Genomic DNA, 14,993 nt, shown 5'->3' with positions numbered 1-14,993 from the left:
CCACAAGCAACATCATGATAGCGATAGGTAGAGCAGATGGCCGGGAAACATGAAAATTGGGAAGCTTTACAGCTTGAATTTTTTATATACATTATTTGTGTGGGGAAAGGGAAGGATGGAGGGAGGGATGCAGGGAGGGATGCAGGGTGGGAGGGTACATAGGGATAGCTTATTTCTCGCTCTTGAGCTTCTCGGTCAGCTCAGGCACCTACAGATATTGTTAGTTTTTTCGTGATTTTCAAAACCGTAGACAGACCTGGACAGAGAGAAACATACCGCCGTGAAAAGATCCGCCACAAGGCCCACGTCCGCAACTTGGAATATCGGTGCATCCGCATCTACCCAACCGTCAGTGACAAACACTCGCAAACAAGTAAAATAAAAAAATAAAAAATAAAAAAAGAGAGAAAGCACATACCCTTATTGATAGCCGCAATCACCTTCGAGTCCTTCATCCCCGCCAAATGCTGAATCGCCCCCGAGATGCCCACAGCCAAATACAGCTGCGGCGCCACCACCTTCCCCGTCTGCCCCACCTGCAAACTATTATCCGCAAATCCCGAGTCCACTGCCGCCCTCGACGCGCCAATCGCCGCCCCCAATGCATCCGCAAGCGGCGGCATCAGCTTATCAAAGTTATCCTTATCCTTCAGCCCCCTGCCACCGGAGACGACCCTCGTCGCCGTGCCCAGATCCGGCCTCTCGCTCTTTGCCAGATTCTCACTGACCCACGTCGTCGAGGACTCCACCTTGGGATCCGCACTCGACTCCTGGACCGCCGCCGCTGACCCCGAGCCCTCCGCGGCCGCGGGGAAGGCCGTGCCGCGGATGGTGAGCACCTTGATGTCGTCGGACGACTTTACGGTCGCGATGGCGTTGCCGGCGTAGATGGGGCGGACAAAGGTGGAGTCGTCGTGGATCTCGATGACGTCCGAGATCTGCTGGACGTCGAGGAGGGCCGACAGGCGCGGCATGATGTTCTTGCCGAAGGCGGAGTGCGCGGCGACGACGTGGGTGAAGCCGCCGGCCTTGATGTTCTCTTGCAGCATGGGCGCGAAGTTCTCGGCGAGGCTCTGTGCGGGCGGGCCATTGTGAGAAGAAGCGTGCGGGGGTAGTGGTGTGGGGGAGAGGGGGAGGGGGAGGGGGAGTATAGCAACACACACACCTTGTCGTAGGCCCCGTTGGAGACCGTGAGGACCTCGGAGACGCCATTGAGTTTTGCGACCTGGGCCGCGACGCTGGCGGCGTCGGTGCCGGCGAGGAGGGCCGTCACCGTGCCGCCGAGCTTTGTGGCGGCGGTGATGACGGGGAGCGACTGGGGGAGGAGATTGCCCTCCTTGTGCTCGAGCACGGCCAGGGTGCTTAGGGGGCAAAAGCGGCGTGCGCGTGCGCGTGCCCCTGCTGTTGCTGCTGCTGCTGCTGCTCGCAGGACTGAGGGTGCTGTTCTCGTGAGCAACATTGTGTGTGTGTATGGAGAGTGTGGAGAGTTGATGCCGGGGAGAGAGAGAGATCTAGAGGAGAGAGATCTAGAGGAGAAGTGGGGATCTAGAGAAGTGAGATCTAGAGGAGTGAGAGGGAGTGACCGGCTGAGTGAGTGCTCGTTATGTATCTAGGTAGGTCGTCGTCGACAGAGGAGAGATTCAGAGTATGCAGACTCGGGCCTCGCTCGTTCTGTTCCAACTCGGGTCACTCGCCGCCAAGCCTTTGTGTCTTCCCCACCATCGATGCCCGCGCATTGGCTTGTGATCCGCCGCCGTGACGGTGCATACGCGGGCGCTGTAGTGTGCAGAACAAGTGGAGGGGCCGAGTGATGGCCTGTGAAGAGGGTGCCGCGTGATAGACTGTGACGAAGGCTCTTTAGGAGTGATTGGTCGCACCAGGCACGCATCAGCCTTCTTCCATACCAACAGAAATTGAAGACGCAACAGTAGAGGCTTTCTGCCATAGTACAGTTTGATAAAAATACAATTGCCGAAAAAAATATAAGCGGTGAAGAGGAAAATAAACGTGTCGTCATAAATTGATGTATGTAGAGGCATAATATTTCTTTGCGCAGTTCAAGAAGCCCTCAAACCGCTTATCAGCTTGTCGACCAGGTACATGTACATACATCCACATGCATAGGAATATTGTTGTATTTAATCATTCAGTAGCGGGGCCGTGAACCACTTTTACTAAAATCCCGTTCTCCTAAAAATAAGGGCAAAAAAAGTTCCCCGAAGGTAATCTTCTGCCAACCCATACGGCCGCACCGGGGTTTGAGCTCGGACCAACGGTGTTGGGACCTCAGGTGTTCACCGATTGACCATCCAAACCCCAGTGGTACCTGAGCTTCTGTTTGTGCTTTTGGCTATAGCTGCTGTTAGTGGCTAAGTTTCTATCTGGCTAAGTGTTCTAGCTTGGCACAGCGAACTTGGGTGAGTTATGGGCTAGCTTGGCACAGCTCGAGCGGGTTATATTGTGGGCTAGCTTGGCATGACCTGATTAAGTGGGTTATGTTGTGAGCTCGTTTTGTGGTTGTTATATTGTGCATTGGCTGTGTGCGCATGTGAGCGGGGTGTGGGGCGTGGTTACTCCGAGATTTCATGTGTATCCACAAGATAAGCCCAAGATAATACAGTTCACGAAACTAAAGTGCGCGGGAAGACTTGTGCACGGGAAGACTTTGAGTACTAGGAAAACCATGTAATTGGAGTTCGTTGACCAAAATATAGAACCTCTCTCTTTAACGACTCTTTCACGGTCGACGTGGAAACACCCTGATCTCGGGCAGTGCCCTTCTGTTCAACCCAGTCCAAAAGCGCTCAATCAAGTATTTCAAAGGAGCAGGTCGTAACAAGGTGAAGGGAGATCCAATCCTTAAAAGAAAGAAAAATTTCTTTTTCCAGTAGGTGAAAGCCCATCTCCAACTTCCAGGTCCCACGAGAGCATACCAGAGACCCGAATGCCGCAGGAAATCGGTCCTATTCAGCCCACTGAATCCAGGGGCAAGAGACTCCTCATGTAGCTCCAGGTTCCCTTGTCTCTAAACAATGGAGCCAGCTATAGCTACGTCACGCCACAACCGGAGGAGGCTAAGGCAGCCTTGTTAAATCCTGTAGGAGAAAGAGGATTGTCCTATAGCTACAAGTAGTTTGGGTGTGGACTGTGAGCCTGGTGCATGCCTGCTACAGCCGCGGTGTAAAGAAGCTTCTGGTGAATGGTTGGTTAGAGCAGCTCCGTATCTTAGTATCAGAGATCGCCAAGCTTAAAAACCGAATCTCTTGTAGCCAAGTTGCAGTGGCTCATGCTCAGATCCTGGGGCAGTGCGTGACGAAACATACATGTATGTTGAAACCGATACTTAAAGGCACATCATACCGTATCACCGAATCCCTAGTATTGAGAAAAGGGGATATCCGTCAATCTAGTTTTCGAGTAAAGTGGGAATAGGTCTATTATACAACGTATCTTTACTTAATGAGCCTTTGGCCATAGTCACAGCCTATCACTCGAAGCCCTTTCGCATCCGTTGTGGATCATATGTATATTCGAACAGCAGAAAGATACGAAAACAGACAAAGATCTTCTAACCATGTATCCATGTCATCTTGTTAGATGAGTGTTGGACCCCGGAGCCCAAATAGCAATCTGCCTTTTTTTCGGGCCCACGAGCTAAAAAAAAAGGCTGACAACCTCACCACTCCAAGCCAACATCCACCCAACCGTAAACACTAAACAACCACAAGATCTCTCAAGTCTTAGAAAGAAAAGGTCCAGGTCCATAAATAAAAACCCCCAAACCCACAGGAATATCCCAAAGCAGGAATGCCAAGACATCGCAAGCCAAATAGAGCTGTGCTGACTAAGCGACGTTTCATCGCGACCATTACTGCGCTCGCTGGGGGTAACAACGCGACTTCTTTCCCCAATCTCTTCCCACGAACGAAACACACCGCATCGTCGCGATCACCAGCACTCGAGAGCAGCAATCGTCTCTGCTGTCATCGCAACTGATACCCCCCGTTTCATCAATCTCTCCGTTTCGACCTTTCAGCCTCACCTCCCCGTTTCTCGCTTCTTTTCTCCCCCCTCCCTCTCGCTCTCTCCTCTCCTTTCATCCCTTTGGTCGTTAAAATAACAACTGCAATACGCAGCCAAAACGATTCGTTCGAATTGAAGAGTAATAAAACAAGGGTAAATCATGGATGCCGATACGCTGGACTTTGGAGATTCCCCATTATCAGGTACAAACACCGGCACCCCCAACCACAACCCTGCTGCTGCAAACCAGGCTCATATCCAGGGCGATGGCAACACGCCTGTAGGTCTGACCCCAGGCAACGGTATGGACGATGATGAAGATACGCACACCCAGAACGGAAACAACACTGCCGCCCCGTCCGAGAGCGCCGGAGCCGGAGGAGCTGGCGGGGCTGACGCCAGCAAGGGCTCGCCAACTGACACCGCCGCGCCCGAGGAAGAAGACTCCGTGATGCAAGGAACTGACGAGGGCAGCGCTGACTCCAAGAAGAACGGCGACTCGCCTGCAAAGAACGGCGGGGAGGGCGAGGGGGCTGCGGGTGAAGGGTCTTCGGCCGCTGCTAACGCGCCGGCTTCGCCTGCGTCGGAGAAAAAAAAGTTGGAGGATGCGGCGAAGGGGTATTTGGTTGAGCAGACGCATATGGTCGTGGTGCCGTCATACTCAAAGTGGTTTGATATTAACAATATCAAAGATATCGAGCAGAGGGCGTTGCCCGAGTTCTTTAATAACCGTAACAGGAGCAAGACATCGCTCGTGTATAAGGATTATCGCGACTTTATGATTAATACTTACCGCTTGAACCCGTCTGAATATCTCACAGTCACGGCGTGTCGCAGGAACTTGGCAGGTGATGTCTGCTCGATCATGCGCGTCCATGCATTCTTGGAGCAGTGGGGACTCATCAACTACCAGGTTCGTTCTCCTAAACTTACCCCCGATCATCAATGCTAAAAAGCTGCATACGCAGATTGACCCTGAAACAAGACCATCAAACATTGGTCCCCCATTTACTGGTCACTTCAGGATAACTGCGGATACCCCACGTGGTCTGCAGCCCTTCCAGCCCGCCCCTGGCGCTATCACTACGCCCGGAAAGCCGCACCCGACAACCGAGCGCGCCTCCAGCGCTGGCCCCTCTAAGGCTGAGCTTAACCTGGAGATCCGCAAAAACGTCTATGATGCCTCCGGAAACCGTGTGGGTGGTACTCAGGCCAATGGCACCTCCGGTGACTCTGAGGACGAGTCCGGAAAGAAGCTGTACAACTGCTACTCCTGCGGTGTTGACTGCACCCGCGTGCGCTATCATTCTGCCCGCAGCGCGCGATCTCAGAAGCAGATTGAGCTCTGCCCCAACTGCTTCCTTGAGGGTCGCTTCCCCGCTACTAGCAGCAACACGGACTTCGTCCGCATGGAGGATCCTTCTCACTCTACTACTGAGAAGGACGCGCCATGGACTGACCAAGAGACCCTCCTGCTGCTCGAGGGATTGGAGCTCTACAATGAGGACTGGAATCAAATTGCAGACCATGTCGGAACTAGGACTAGGGAGCAGTGTGTAGTCCGCTTCCTCCAGCTTCCCATTGAGGATAACTACCTCGAGGAGAAGCCGGAGCAGCTTGGACCCCTGCAGTACAACCGCACCCCGTTCTCTCAGGCCGACAACCCAGTCATGAGCGTCGTCGCCTTCCTGGCCAGTATCGTCGACCCCAAGGTCGCCGCCGCTGCCGCAAAGTCGTCGATTAGGGAAATGACCAAATCCCTGAACGACCAGATCCAAGGCAACAAGGCCGCTCTCGCCAAAGAGGACTCCAAGCAAGCCGCGTCCGAGACTGCCGGCGAGAAGGAAACCTCCGCTACCAATTCCCCCAAGGCGGTGGCCGAATCCTCGGCGGCGGGGGCCTCAAAATCCACCGACGTCAAGTCCGAAGGCACCGCAGTTGACGAGACCATGGACGTGGACGAGCCCGAAGCCGCATCCGCCACCGCTGCCCTCTCCCCCAGCAACCCCGAGATCGACCCCACCGACACCCCGAGAACATCGTCACCAAGGTGGCCTCGATCGCACTGGGCACCTCCGCCGCGCGCGCGCACGCCCTCGCGTCGAACGAGGAGCGCGAGATGACGCGCCTCGTCAACGCAGTCGTCAACTGCTCGCTCCGCAAGCTCGAGCTCAAGCTCACACAGTTCAACGAGCTGGAGCAGGTGCTCCAGGCCGAGCGCCGCGAGATTGAGAAGGGCCGCCAGCAGCTGTTCCTCGACCGCCTCGCGATGAAGAAGCAGTGCGTCGTCGTGCAGGACACGCTCAAGAGAGCGCTTGCCGTCGGTGGTGCGGAGGGGTACCAGTTGGCCGGGCAGGCGGCGCAGATGGGCGGGCAGGGGCCGAAGTTGGCGTTTGAGGGGCAGCAGCAGGGCGCTATCCCTAATGCTGGGATGAGGCCTGTCAGTTTAGAGAATCCGGGTGGCTATGTTGGGTATGAGGCATAGATAATTTGTAGTCGTGTGGTGTGGTGTGGTGTGGTGTGGTGTGTGTGGGGGTTTCTTTAAAAGGGTTACATTGGCGTGATTTCTCTTTTTTACTATTTTCTTTTTATCTTTTTTTTCTTTCAGTGTTTTGTATTTTATGAAAGCTCTATTTTTTTTTTTCTTTTCTTCTTTTTTACGTTGCCTACCGTATCTACCTACTAGCTCCGTATTGTAATGCAGATGATCATGAAGGTTGATATGTAGTACATGTAGCTGCGATATGAACCGGTATTAAATGGGCGGCGGCGGTACGGGCGTGTCTTGTAGTCGGAGAAACTAAAAAGGACTTTTTGGGAGAGTAGAGAGAAAAGAAAGGAAAAGTGGCGGGAGAAGTTGGTGGATTTCTGTCTGTATGTCTATCTGAACGTTCTAGAAAATTGGGTGTCGGCGGTGATGATGATGATGACAGTGGCAGTGGCGGGGTTAAATAATCAAACATTCACGTTTTCAACATCATACCTGTGCCAAATCCAGCTTCACAGGCTCTCACTCGCCCCTCCAATCACACATGCGCGTGGTCCAGTGACCGTTACCCTACCCTGCCTGCCCACCCTGCAACCATCCATCCAAGCTCCACGGAACAAGCCGTAAAAAAAAGATTCCCAGTAACACAAAAATAAAGTATATCCCACCTCCCTCTCCAAAACATCAACACCACAGAATAAAAACAAAACACAACCCCCAGTCCAATCCAATTCACCCATCCCAATGGCATCCGTCTCGGACCCCGACCCCGACTCCGACGCCGACACTGAAGCCAGCACACCCCTCCGCCTCCGACGCCGCCGCCGCGGCCCCATCCTCGTCTCCTCCGACACCGACACCGACAGCGAGCCCGAGCGCCCGCCGCGGCACCTCCGCGCGCCGTCGAGAACGCCATCGTGGGCAAAGAGCGTGTCGAGGTCGCCGAGCCCCATTGTGCATAGGAGGAAGAGGGCGAAGAGGAGTGTTTCGCCGGGGATTGGGATTGCGATTGGGCGCTGGGGAGGCGACGATGAGAAGGGGTATGAGTCGGCGGAGAGCGGGCGCATACGGCTGCGCAAAGAGAGGAGCCCGAGTGTGTTGCGGGAGGAAGAGTCGGACGATGAGGGTGTGTCTGGGAGCGGGAGTGAGGTTGAGGTGAGCTCTGGTGAGAGTGGGGTGGACGACTCCGAAGACGAGGACAAGGTTGAGAGTGATGGGGAATCGGAGGCCACCTCAGCGATTGAGGAACAGCTACATCCAGATAGTCCCACCGGAACTGCTCAGATGCGGATAAAGAGGCAAGAGAGCCCAGATCAGGAGCTACAGTCGGATGCTATGTCTAAGGACGAGGAGAGCGAAGACGAGAAGGAAGCTTCAAGTTCAGGTGCTGAAGATAATGCAGAGACCGAGCCTGAAGCGGAAACCGAGTCGGAAGTAGAGCCCGAACCGCAACTGGAGATCGAATCGGAGCAGGAGGCTGAATCGGAAGTGGAGGCCGGCTCAGAAGCACAGGTCGAATCAGAATCAGAAGCCGAATTCGAAGTAGAGAGCGAAGCAGAAACAAAATTCGAATCCGAAGCAGGAGTCGATTCCGAGGCGGAGTCTGGGACAGAAACAAAATTTGAATCGGAAGCAGAGCTAGAATCGGAAGCAGAGGTTGAGACTGAAACAAAATTCGAATCGGAAGCAGAAGTGGAATTAGAAGTAGAGACCGAAGAAGAAACAAGATTCGAATCAGAAGCAGAACGAGACTCGGAAACAGAGGCCGATTCAGAGGTAGATGACATGCCCGAACCTTGGAACGGGCCTGAGGATAGCCCGAGTCCGAGTCCGAGGGCGAACCCGAACCTAAACCCGAACCAGAACCAGAACTCGAGGATGAAGCTCAATTCGCAGACGAATCCCAGCTGGAGACCCAACCACTTTACGAGTTACCGCCTATAATACACAGCTATGCTAACAGAGCTACAAATTCCGGGCCCGCAACACCGTCTCCATCTGATGATGATTCAGGCGCAGAAGAAGAGGGGGAGGGGGAGGAGGGGGAGGAGGAGGAGGAAGAAGAAGAAGAGGAAATCTCAGCCCCACTCGCCAGCCCTAACAAGCGCCCCACAGCCCCTCTAGATAGCCCCTCCCCATCAGATCAAAGCGAAGCAGGCGCCGAAGAAGACGCCGAAAGCCATTATACCGACTCCGGCGAAGACGAAAGCGAAAATGAATTCGCCGAGATCAAGCCCACGGCAACCATTTCCTCCGCCTCCAAAGGCCGCCCAAAACGGGCCGCAGCACAACGGGCCGCAGAACAACGGGCTGTACAACGGGCCGCAGAACGGGCCGCAAAAAAACAGGCCGCAGCACGACGAGCCGCAGCACGACGAGGGGAACGGGTCCCTAAAGTTACCGGAAGAACGCGGGGGCGACAGGTCGACGTGTACAACCCCAAATACATTGAGCTCCTCAATGACCAGATCGAGCTGGCCGCCTCACGGGGGCTCAGTGAGATTGAGCATGACCGCGAGCGGGTGACGCCCGTGCTTGGGTCGGTGTGGACGAGGAGGGAGAGGGATATATTTTTCAAGTATATAGCGATTGTTGGGAAGGATAATGTCGCCGAACTGTCACGGCTTATCGGCACCAAGAGTATCGTGGAGTGCCGTGCATATGTAAAGGCACTGCAGGATGGGAGAGAGCACGATTGGCATGCTCCGGCTAAGCGGTGGATAAGAGAGAGGGAAATTGTTTCCTCGAGAGACATACCAGCGGCCATGGAACTCAGTGATGAGTGTGTCGAGGCATTGGAGGAAGAGGCAGATGCACTGGAGCTGCGAATACGCAAGGACGAAGAGAGGCGGGAGAAGGTTAAATGGGGAGATCTCTGGCGTCTAGATGCTGCAAGCTCGTGGATCATTGAGAAAATGTATAAAAAGAATGAAATCGATGAGATTCGCGAGATTGCACCGGAAGCTGAGCTGTTGAACATTCATAACATGCTTGAGATATCAGAAAGGTACGTGTACCCCCCCCCCCCCCTTCCATCTCTTTCCGGCAATCTTTTTTCAATACTTTCTTGTCCGATCAATTGCGCAATAGTGCTTTAAATTTGCCATTAAATTGTCTTGTCTGCTTTTGGCCCTTACAGTTTGAATCGCACACAGTATCTTCATGAACGGCTCCGGCGACGATTACAACTGGCAGTTCCTGGGCTCTGATTCACCCGCGATCCGCCACACAGCATTCAAAGATATCCACACGCTCATTGTCAGCCTGATCAGACGCATCGTCCAAACAACAATCTACATGGCCACATCACGGCTCCGTGGAATGGAGAGCCAGGTCTTTGGCGGATCCAGCAAATCCAAGCTCATACGCCCGGCCGATGTTAAGGCAGCGGTGAATTGTCTAGGCCTCCCCGAGAACTCGAGGGAGTACTGGATTAGGATCCCGAGGAGAACCGGGCTGCACGTTTATAACAGGAAGGAGGACATCAGGAAGAAGAGCAATATAGGCTTCATTCCATATGATGAACTGGAGCAGGTCCTGAAATCTACCAGGGCATATGGCTCAGGTTCAGCGGTAAATCAGGGTGATAATGGTGACGACAAGGAAGATGACGAAGCCGTAGAGGCTAAGATGGATGCGTTACTTGCAGCCGCGTACGTTGAGCGCAATAATAATGAGGGAATAAAGGGTGAAGATGCTTCGGATTTAATGGATTCCGAAATCTCAGACCTGGACTCTGAGACCAGTATCGATGGCGACGAGGATGAGGATGATGAAATTCATGAATCCGCAGATAGCGATATGGACTTAGATGGCACGCTTAGAAGCAAGCCCCAGAAAAAACTAGATTCCAACTTGGAGGCTATCGACGATGCAGAGGATGTGTATATGGAGGTATTGGACAAGAAACGGAGCTATAAGGAGGAGAAAGCTCTATGGGAGCTGATGGGCAGAGAACCCAGTCAGCCTTTGCCTAAAGTAGCAAAACCGTTACCAGAGTTGTTTCCTCTCGAAAGGAAGAGACCGCTGGATCTTATGAATTGGAGGGACAGCGCCGGTTATCTGGCGTCATGGGAAACGGATAAAAGGAGGAAGACAAAGCATGATGGTGGTCTATGGAGAGGAGACGATGATATTTCAACTGCCTTTCATTCGGCAGCAACCTTGTCAGAGCCACAAATGACCACCAAAGTGCATGAGCACAAAGTAATACCCAAGAAGAAAAAGAGGCCGACGGCCAAAAAGTAGAGACAGGCGAAGGTCATGCGCCCGATGAAGGCTATAAGTCCACCTGCTCATCATAGGCCGAGAAGAACTCGTGAACGACGCCAATCTAAAGTGTATTCTGGACTTGTTTCAACCGTCGACAATATCGTTGAGAGCGATGAGGAAGCTCTTGCACGTGAGTTGCGGGAAGATAACTCTTCCTCGGAGGAAAGTGCGGATTAATAGTCTCCTTTTCATTTTGGTTCCTCCTTTTCCCCGATGTACGCATAGAATAGCATTATTATGGGTGGCTTTGTATATTGTTTTATTGCGAGCGAGGGCCGGGCGTTTGGGCTTTCATTTCGGTTTTTTTTTTTTTTTTTTTCCTTCTTTTCGTATTGCAAAATATTCTGGTTATGCTGTATTCTTAGATACTCTCCTCTATACGATAGAGCATTGTATACCCTAGTTGTTATTTCTTTGCTGGGGATAATCCAGAAAGAAAAAAGCTTTGTCGTTGAGATGCGAGTGATACTACCCATTTTATTAGGTGCAAGAGGGTGAGTGAGAGCTTGTGGCGCGCCATAGATCCTTCCTGCACTGCCTACGTCAAACTACCACGAGGTCGCAAACCCCCACGAAAGAACTATAGGTAAACTGTTCGCATACTAATACCATCTGTGCTTTCTTTGAACTGGAGGTTGAGGATGGCTCTGGAGAGATCAATAAAACCGTCGTTGTGGCTAAGAGTCGGGGCTTTTTTACGGCGGCGCACAGGTAAGTTAATCAACGCTTCAAGATTGTGAAGATAGCCCAACCAACATTCGGTGATTGTATTCACTGGCCTTTAGTTACACGCCCACGGATTGCGACAATTCTAATCAAAAGGGTTCAGTCGTTCCAGTCCGGGATAGACCGTGACTCTCCCAAGGATGAGGACAAAGACAATGTCTAAGGGGCGTTTCTGTAGATATTTATTTACATAACCATTCCCTTGAAAGGCTCACCTTTACCAACAATTGTCACCGCTACTACACCTCTTGATCAAATGAGACTCACAAATAGGGGTCTATTAGTTTCTTCTTAGTCGGAAGGCCTTTTGGACAAATTTCCACAGCATTTCCGTCATTACCTGTGTGTTATTCGCTTTTGACTGCCGTTATAGATCAGCCGAGTGATGGTTCATGAATCAGATTATGATTGTACTGTATAATGTGCATATCGGTTTTAGTTTAGAGAGTATATAGGTAGGGGATTTTACCACCGAAATCTAGATAAACCAAAGCACTCCATAGTCCAGGTCAACCTACCTAGGGAACAAGCGAATCCCCCTGTTTCTATACATATCTGTTTCTGAAACGCCTAATTATGTCCAAGATAACATGAGACTTGTTGAATCACAGGTACTAACTGGTGCTCTGTCTTGACCCACCCATCCTCGCTTTCTCACAAACTCTAATGAGGAATATGTAGCTCTCTACTCTAGATACCCAGCAAACCTCCCCTACGAGGGTTAGTTTTTAGAAATAGGGCTGGTCCTGCCATACCCTATAAATCAACGCGAATGTTTGTTCTCACCCGGAGATTATTTAGTAAAGAAAGAGAAGCCAAGAACAGAATTAATGTACAGAAATGGGATTACTAATGATGAATTGCTTGCCTAAAAACAATAAGCCGTTTAGATATTAAAAGCTTAGACTTTTATTGAAGCTATATATGGGGTTTTCGCGGGAATAATTTGCAAGAAGAATGATAACCCCCAAATTCACACGCGCATCTTGCCTGTGATGATTGCCCCACGGTCTCATACGTCCAGACTAAACGATGAAATTAGCTAAATAGTCAATTTCTCATCTCACAGCATAACTGAAGGATCCGGACTTACCAAATCAACTCAAACTCTTTATACTTTTGTAGGTAATTCATTCTCCTCCTATATGCCCTCAACAACATCTCCGAGTCCAGCCTTCCCTTCAAAGGTCTCATCCCAATCAATTTCTTCATGGGTATGCTTGGAGTAAAGAATGGATCGAAGACAAGTAGGTTTCTCATACCGTCCAAAGTCTTCTCAATGCCCACAATCGTCATCGAATGTCCGCTGTGTTGAAAGTATATTGGCGGTTTCTGGGTCCGCGAAACTCTGTGTATGACCTGCCCTTGAGCTGTACCCGATTCGAAGTAACTCTCAACAAAGTCAAGCAAATGATGCTGGGTCTGAAGTCCTTCAGATCTATTGAATGGGAACGGACGACAGGAGATCCCGAGAGAAAGTAACATCGTTTGAGCCTGTTCACATTAGTTAAACTCTTTAGGTTAGATATTCCATAGTGATTTGGAAACTAGCCTCTGATGTTCCTATGTATTTTCTGGTGCCTCTAATACCACCAGTTTCTAGCCTTGCGCTGGGGTTGATGCCTTTATCCCAACCCTCTTCAATCCAGTCTTGTATTCTTAATATAGAAGGTATCCCTCCTTCGAAGGGATGGCTTCCCCTCGGAAAGGCAGCTTGAATGTAGCTGATCATCATCTGAATATTCCTATATCCACAGAATCCACCTTCTCCCATGATTTGCTTTCCCACATGTTTTACCCATGGATGACATAACCAGGCGCGTGCAACATTTGGGTCACGCTCACACAGAAGCGCAATTACAGGAAGTAGATCTGAAGTTTCATTGGATACTGACACAGTTTTTACAATAGTATTAGTCGCACTGTCGATCCTGGTGTGTGTGCTGACTTTGCCGCCCCTTTCAAGTTCCTTGCGGAGCCAATCAGGCATTTGATGTTCATGGGCGTATGGCCCAAGGTCGGATTTCTATATAAATTAGTTTTATTCGAAGACGATGGTAGTAATCGATTGGTAAAAGGGGGGAAGCCACTTCACATACACCCAAACGTTTGACCCTACTGTCATTGTAAGGGTTGACTGTATTTGACCTTGGTGTTGATTTTTCGTGTCTCCTCGAACTGCTTGAACTGTTGCTTGTATAGACGGTATCTTTGCGCTGTCCCGGTGGGAAAGATACTTTTTTCGGCGATTGATGCCTTGTGGATACTACTAGTGAAGATAAAGGTTCAGAGTCTTTGTAAACCGGTCTGTGTCCAAAACCTCTATCCCGTTCTTTTTCTCTTCCTCTATCACTCTCCCTATCTTTGCGTGTGTCATTTTTATCATACTCCCTACGCTCATCTCTTTCTCTTCGCCGATCACTCTCCCTGAACTGTTTCCCCCTATCCTTATTATCGTATTCCCTACGGCTGTAAGCGTCTCTCGGTACCACCGACTCCCTAGATATAATACCATCTCTTCCTAGGAACAAACTTCTGCTTTCCTTTTTCTCTCTTTTTCGAGTCCCGCTACTACTTCTGCTGCTACCACCATTCGTCTCCTTTGCCGATTTACAACCACCACTCCCACTTTCCCGTTCCATATACACAGAATCCCTTGCAATTCCCATCTCTTTATGACTCGAGGCTGAACTCGCTGGAGAATTCCCGCTCGAGCTTCCGGATGAGCTTCTATACCCCTCCTCATGTCTCACATCCTCCATGGATATTTGTTCTGCATCGTGGAAATCAAGGTGAGTCTGTAACTCCATCAACAACACAGACTCCCCGCACCCGGACTCAGGGCAAAGGACATATGTCGTCTCTTCGCTCTCAACTTTTCTAAATTCGTAGTCTAGAGAATTGAAATTTCCACGGCCACCGATGCTACCGCTAATGGCGTTCTTGCACTCTTCCTTAACCACGAATGGGGAGTCTTCTGTGTGCAACGCTTCTATATGTAACAGGAGTACATACTCGTCGTTGTCATGGAACTGACAAAGGGGGCATTCAAGGCGTTTCTTGCGCTGCTGCTGCCTGTGCGCCATAGCGACCTAAAGAGTGATTAATTATGGTAGGGGAGGTTGTCAAGATATCCTTCAATGAAGGACTCAACGAAAGATAATGCAGAAGAGAAGTATGTTTTGCGGTTCAGGCAGCTGTTTGTTGACTTGCTGGAGGACCGACCATGTGTCTGTCCGGGAGATATGTATGAGGCTTACCCAGCGCAGGGATGATCAACCAGGTGTCACATTTGATCTAATACGTCTGCATGCAGCAGCCTCGAACCGATAGGCTGCTGTGGCAGTTTAAAGGTAAAGGTGGGCACACTTCGCTCTCTTCCACTTGTACTTGAACTCGAACTTTTTCTATAATACAAAACAATCGTTCCTGTCTTGAACCATTTTTTGGTCCGGGAGCAAAAAAAAAAAAAAAAAAAAAGGAA

General features: G+C 50.9%; 4 protein-coding genes across 4 annotated transcripts; 2 read left to right on the top strand and 2 right to left on the bottom strand.

The window, feature by feature from the left end:
* Positions 1–169: 169 nt before the first annotated feature.
* On the bottom strand, positions 170–1,459 carry LAJ45_00293 (uncharacterized protein; the record flags this gene model as incomplete). Its single annotated transcript, XM_046109894.1, has 4 exons — positions 170–208; positions 277–338; positions 419–1,073; positions 1,166–1,459. The coding sequence occupies 4 exons, from the start codon at positions 1,457–1,459 to the stop codon at positions 170–172; spliced, it is 1,050 nt and encodes a 349-aa protein (XP_045976587.1).
* A 2,724-nt stretch (positions 1,460–4,183) lies between these two features.
* LAJ45_00292 (uncharacterized protein) lies at positions 4,184–6,508 on the top strand (the record flags this gene model as incomplete). Its single annotated transcript, XM_046109893.1, has 4 exons — positions 4,184–4,226; positions 4,308–4,936; positions 4,992–5,978; positions 6,026–6,508. 4 exons carry the CDS (start codon positions 4,184–4,186, stop codon positions 6,506–6,508), a joined length of 2,142 nt encoding a protein of 713 aa, XP_045976586.1.
* Positions 6,509–7,255: 747 nt separating this feature from the next.
* On the top strand, positions 7,256–10,759 carry LAJ45_00291 (uncharacterized protein; the record flags this gene model as incomplete). Its single annotated transcript, XM_046109892.1, has 3 exons — positions 7,256–8,441; positions 8,525–9,518; positions 9,667–10,759. 3 exons carry the CDS (start codon positions 7,256–7,258, stop codon positions 10,757–10,759), a joined length of 3,273 nt encoding a protein of 1,090 aa, XP_045976585.1.
* Positions 10,760–12,521: 1,762 nt separating this feature from the next.
* On the bottom strand, positions 12,522–14,595 carry LAJ45_00290 (uncharacterized protein; the record flags this gene model as incomplete). The annotated part of the gene is made up of 6 exons (XM_046109891.1): positions 12,522–12,534; positions 12,603–13,003; positions 13,062–13,535; positions 13,609–13,778; positions 13,898–13,972; positions 14,022–14,595. 6 exons carry the CDS (start codon positions 14,593–14,595, stop codon positions 12,522–12,524), a joined length of 1,707 nt encoding a protein of 568 aa, XP_045976584.1.
* Positions 14,596–14,993: the final 398 nt, after the last annotated feature.

Source organism: Morchella importuna, assembly GCF_003444635.1.
Source record: "Morchella importuna strain M04M26 chromosome Unknown Morimp01GS001, whole genome shotgun sequence".
NCBI classification, from domain to species: domain Eukaryota; kingdom Fungi; phylum Ascomycota; class Pezizomycetes; order Pezizales; family Morchellaceae; genus Morchella; species Morchella importuna.
This window is presented reverse-complemented; position numbering and strand designations above follow the sequence as displayed.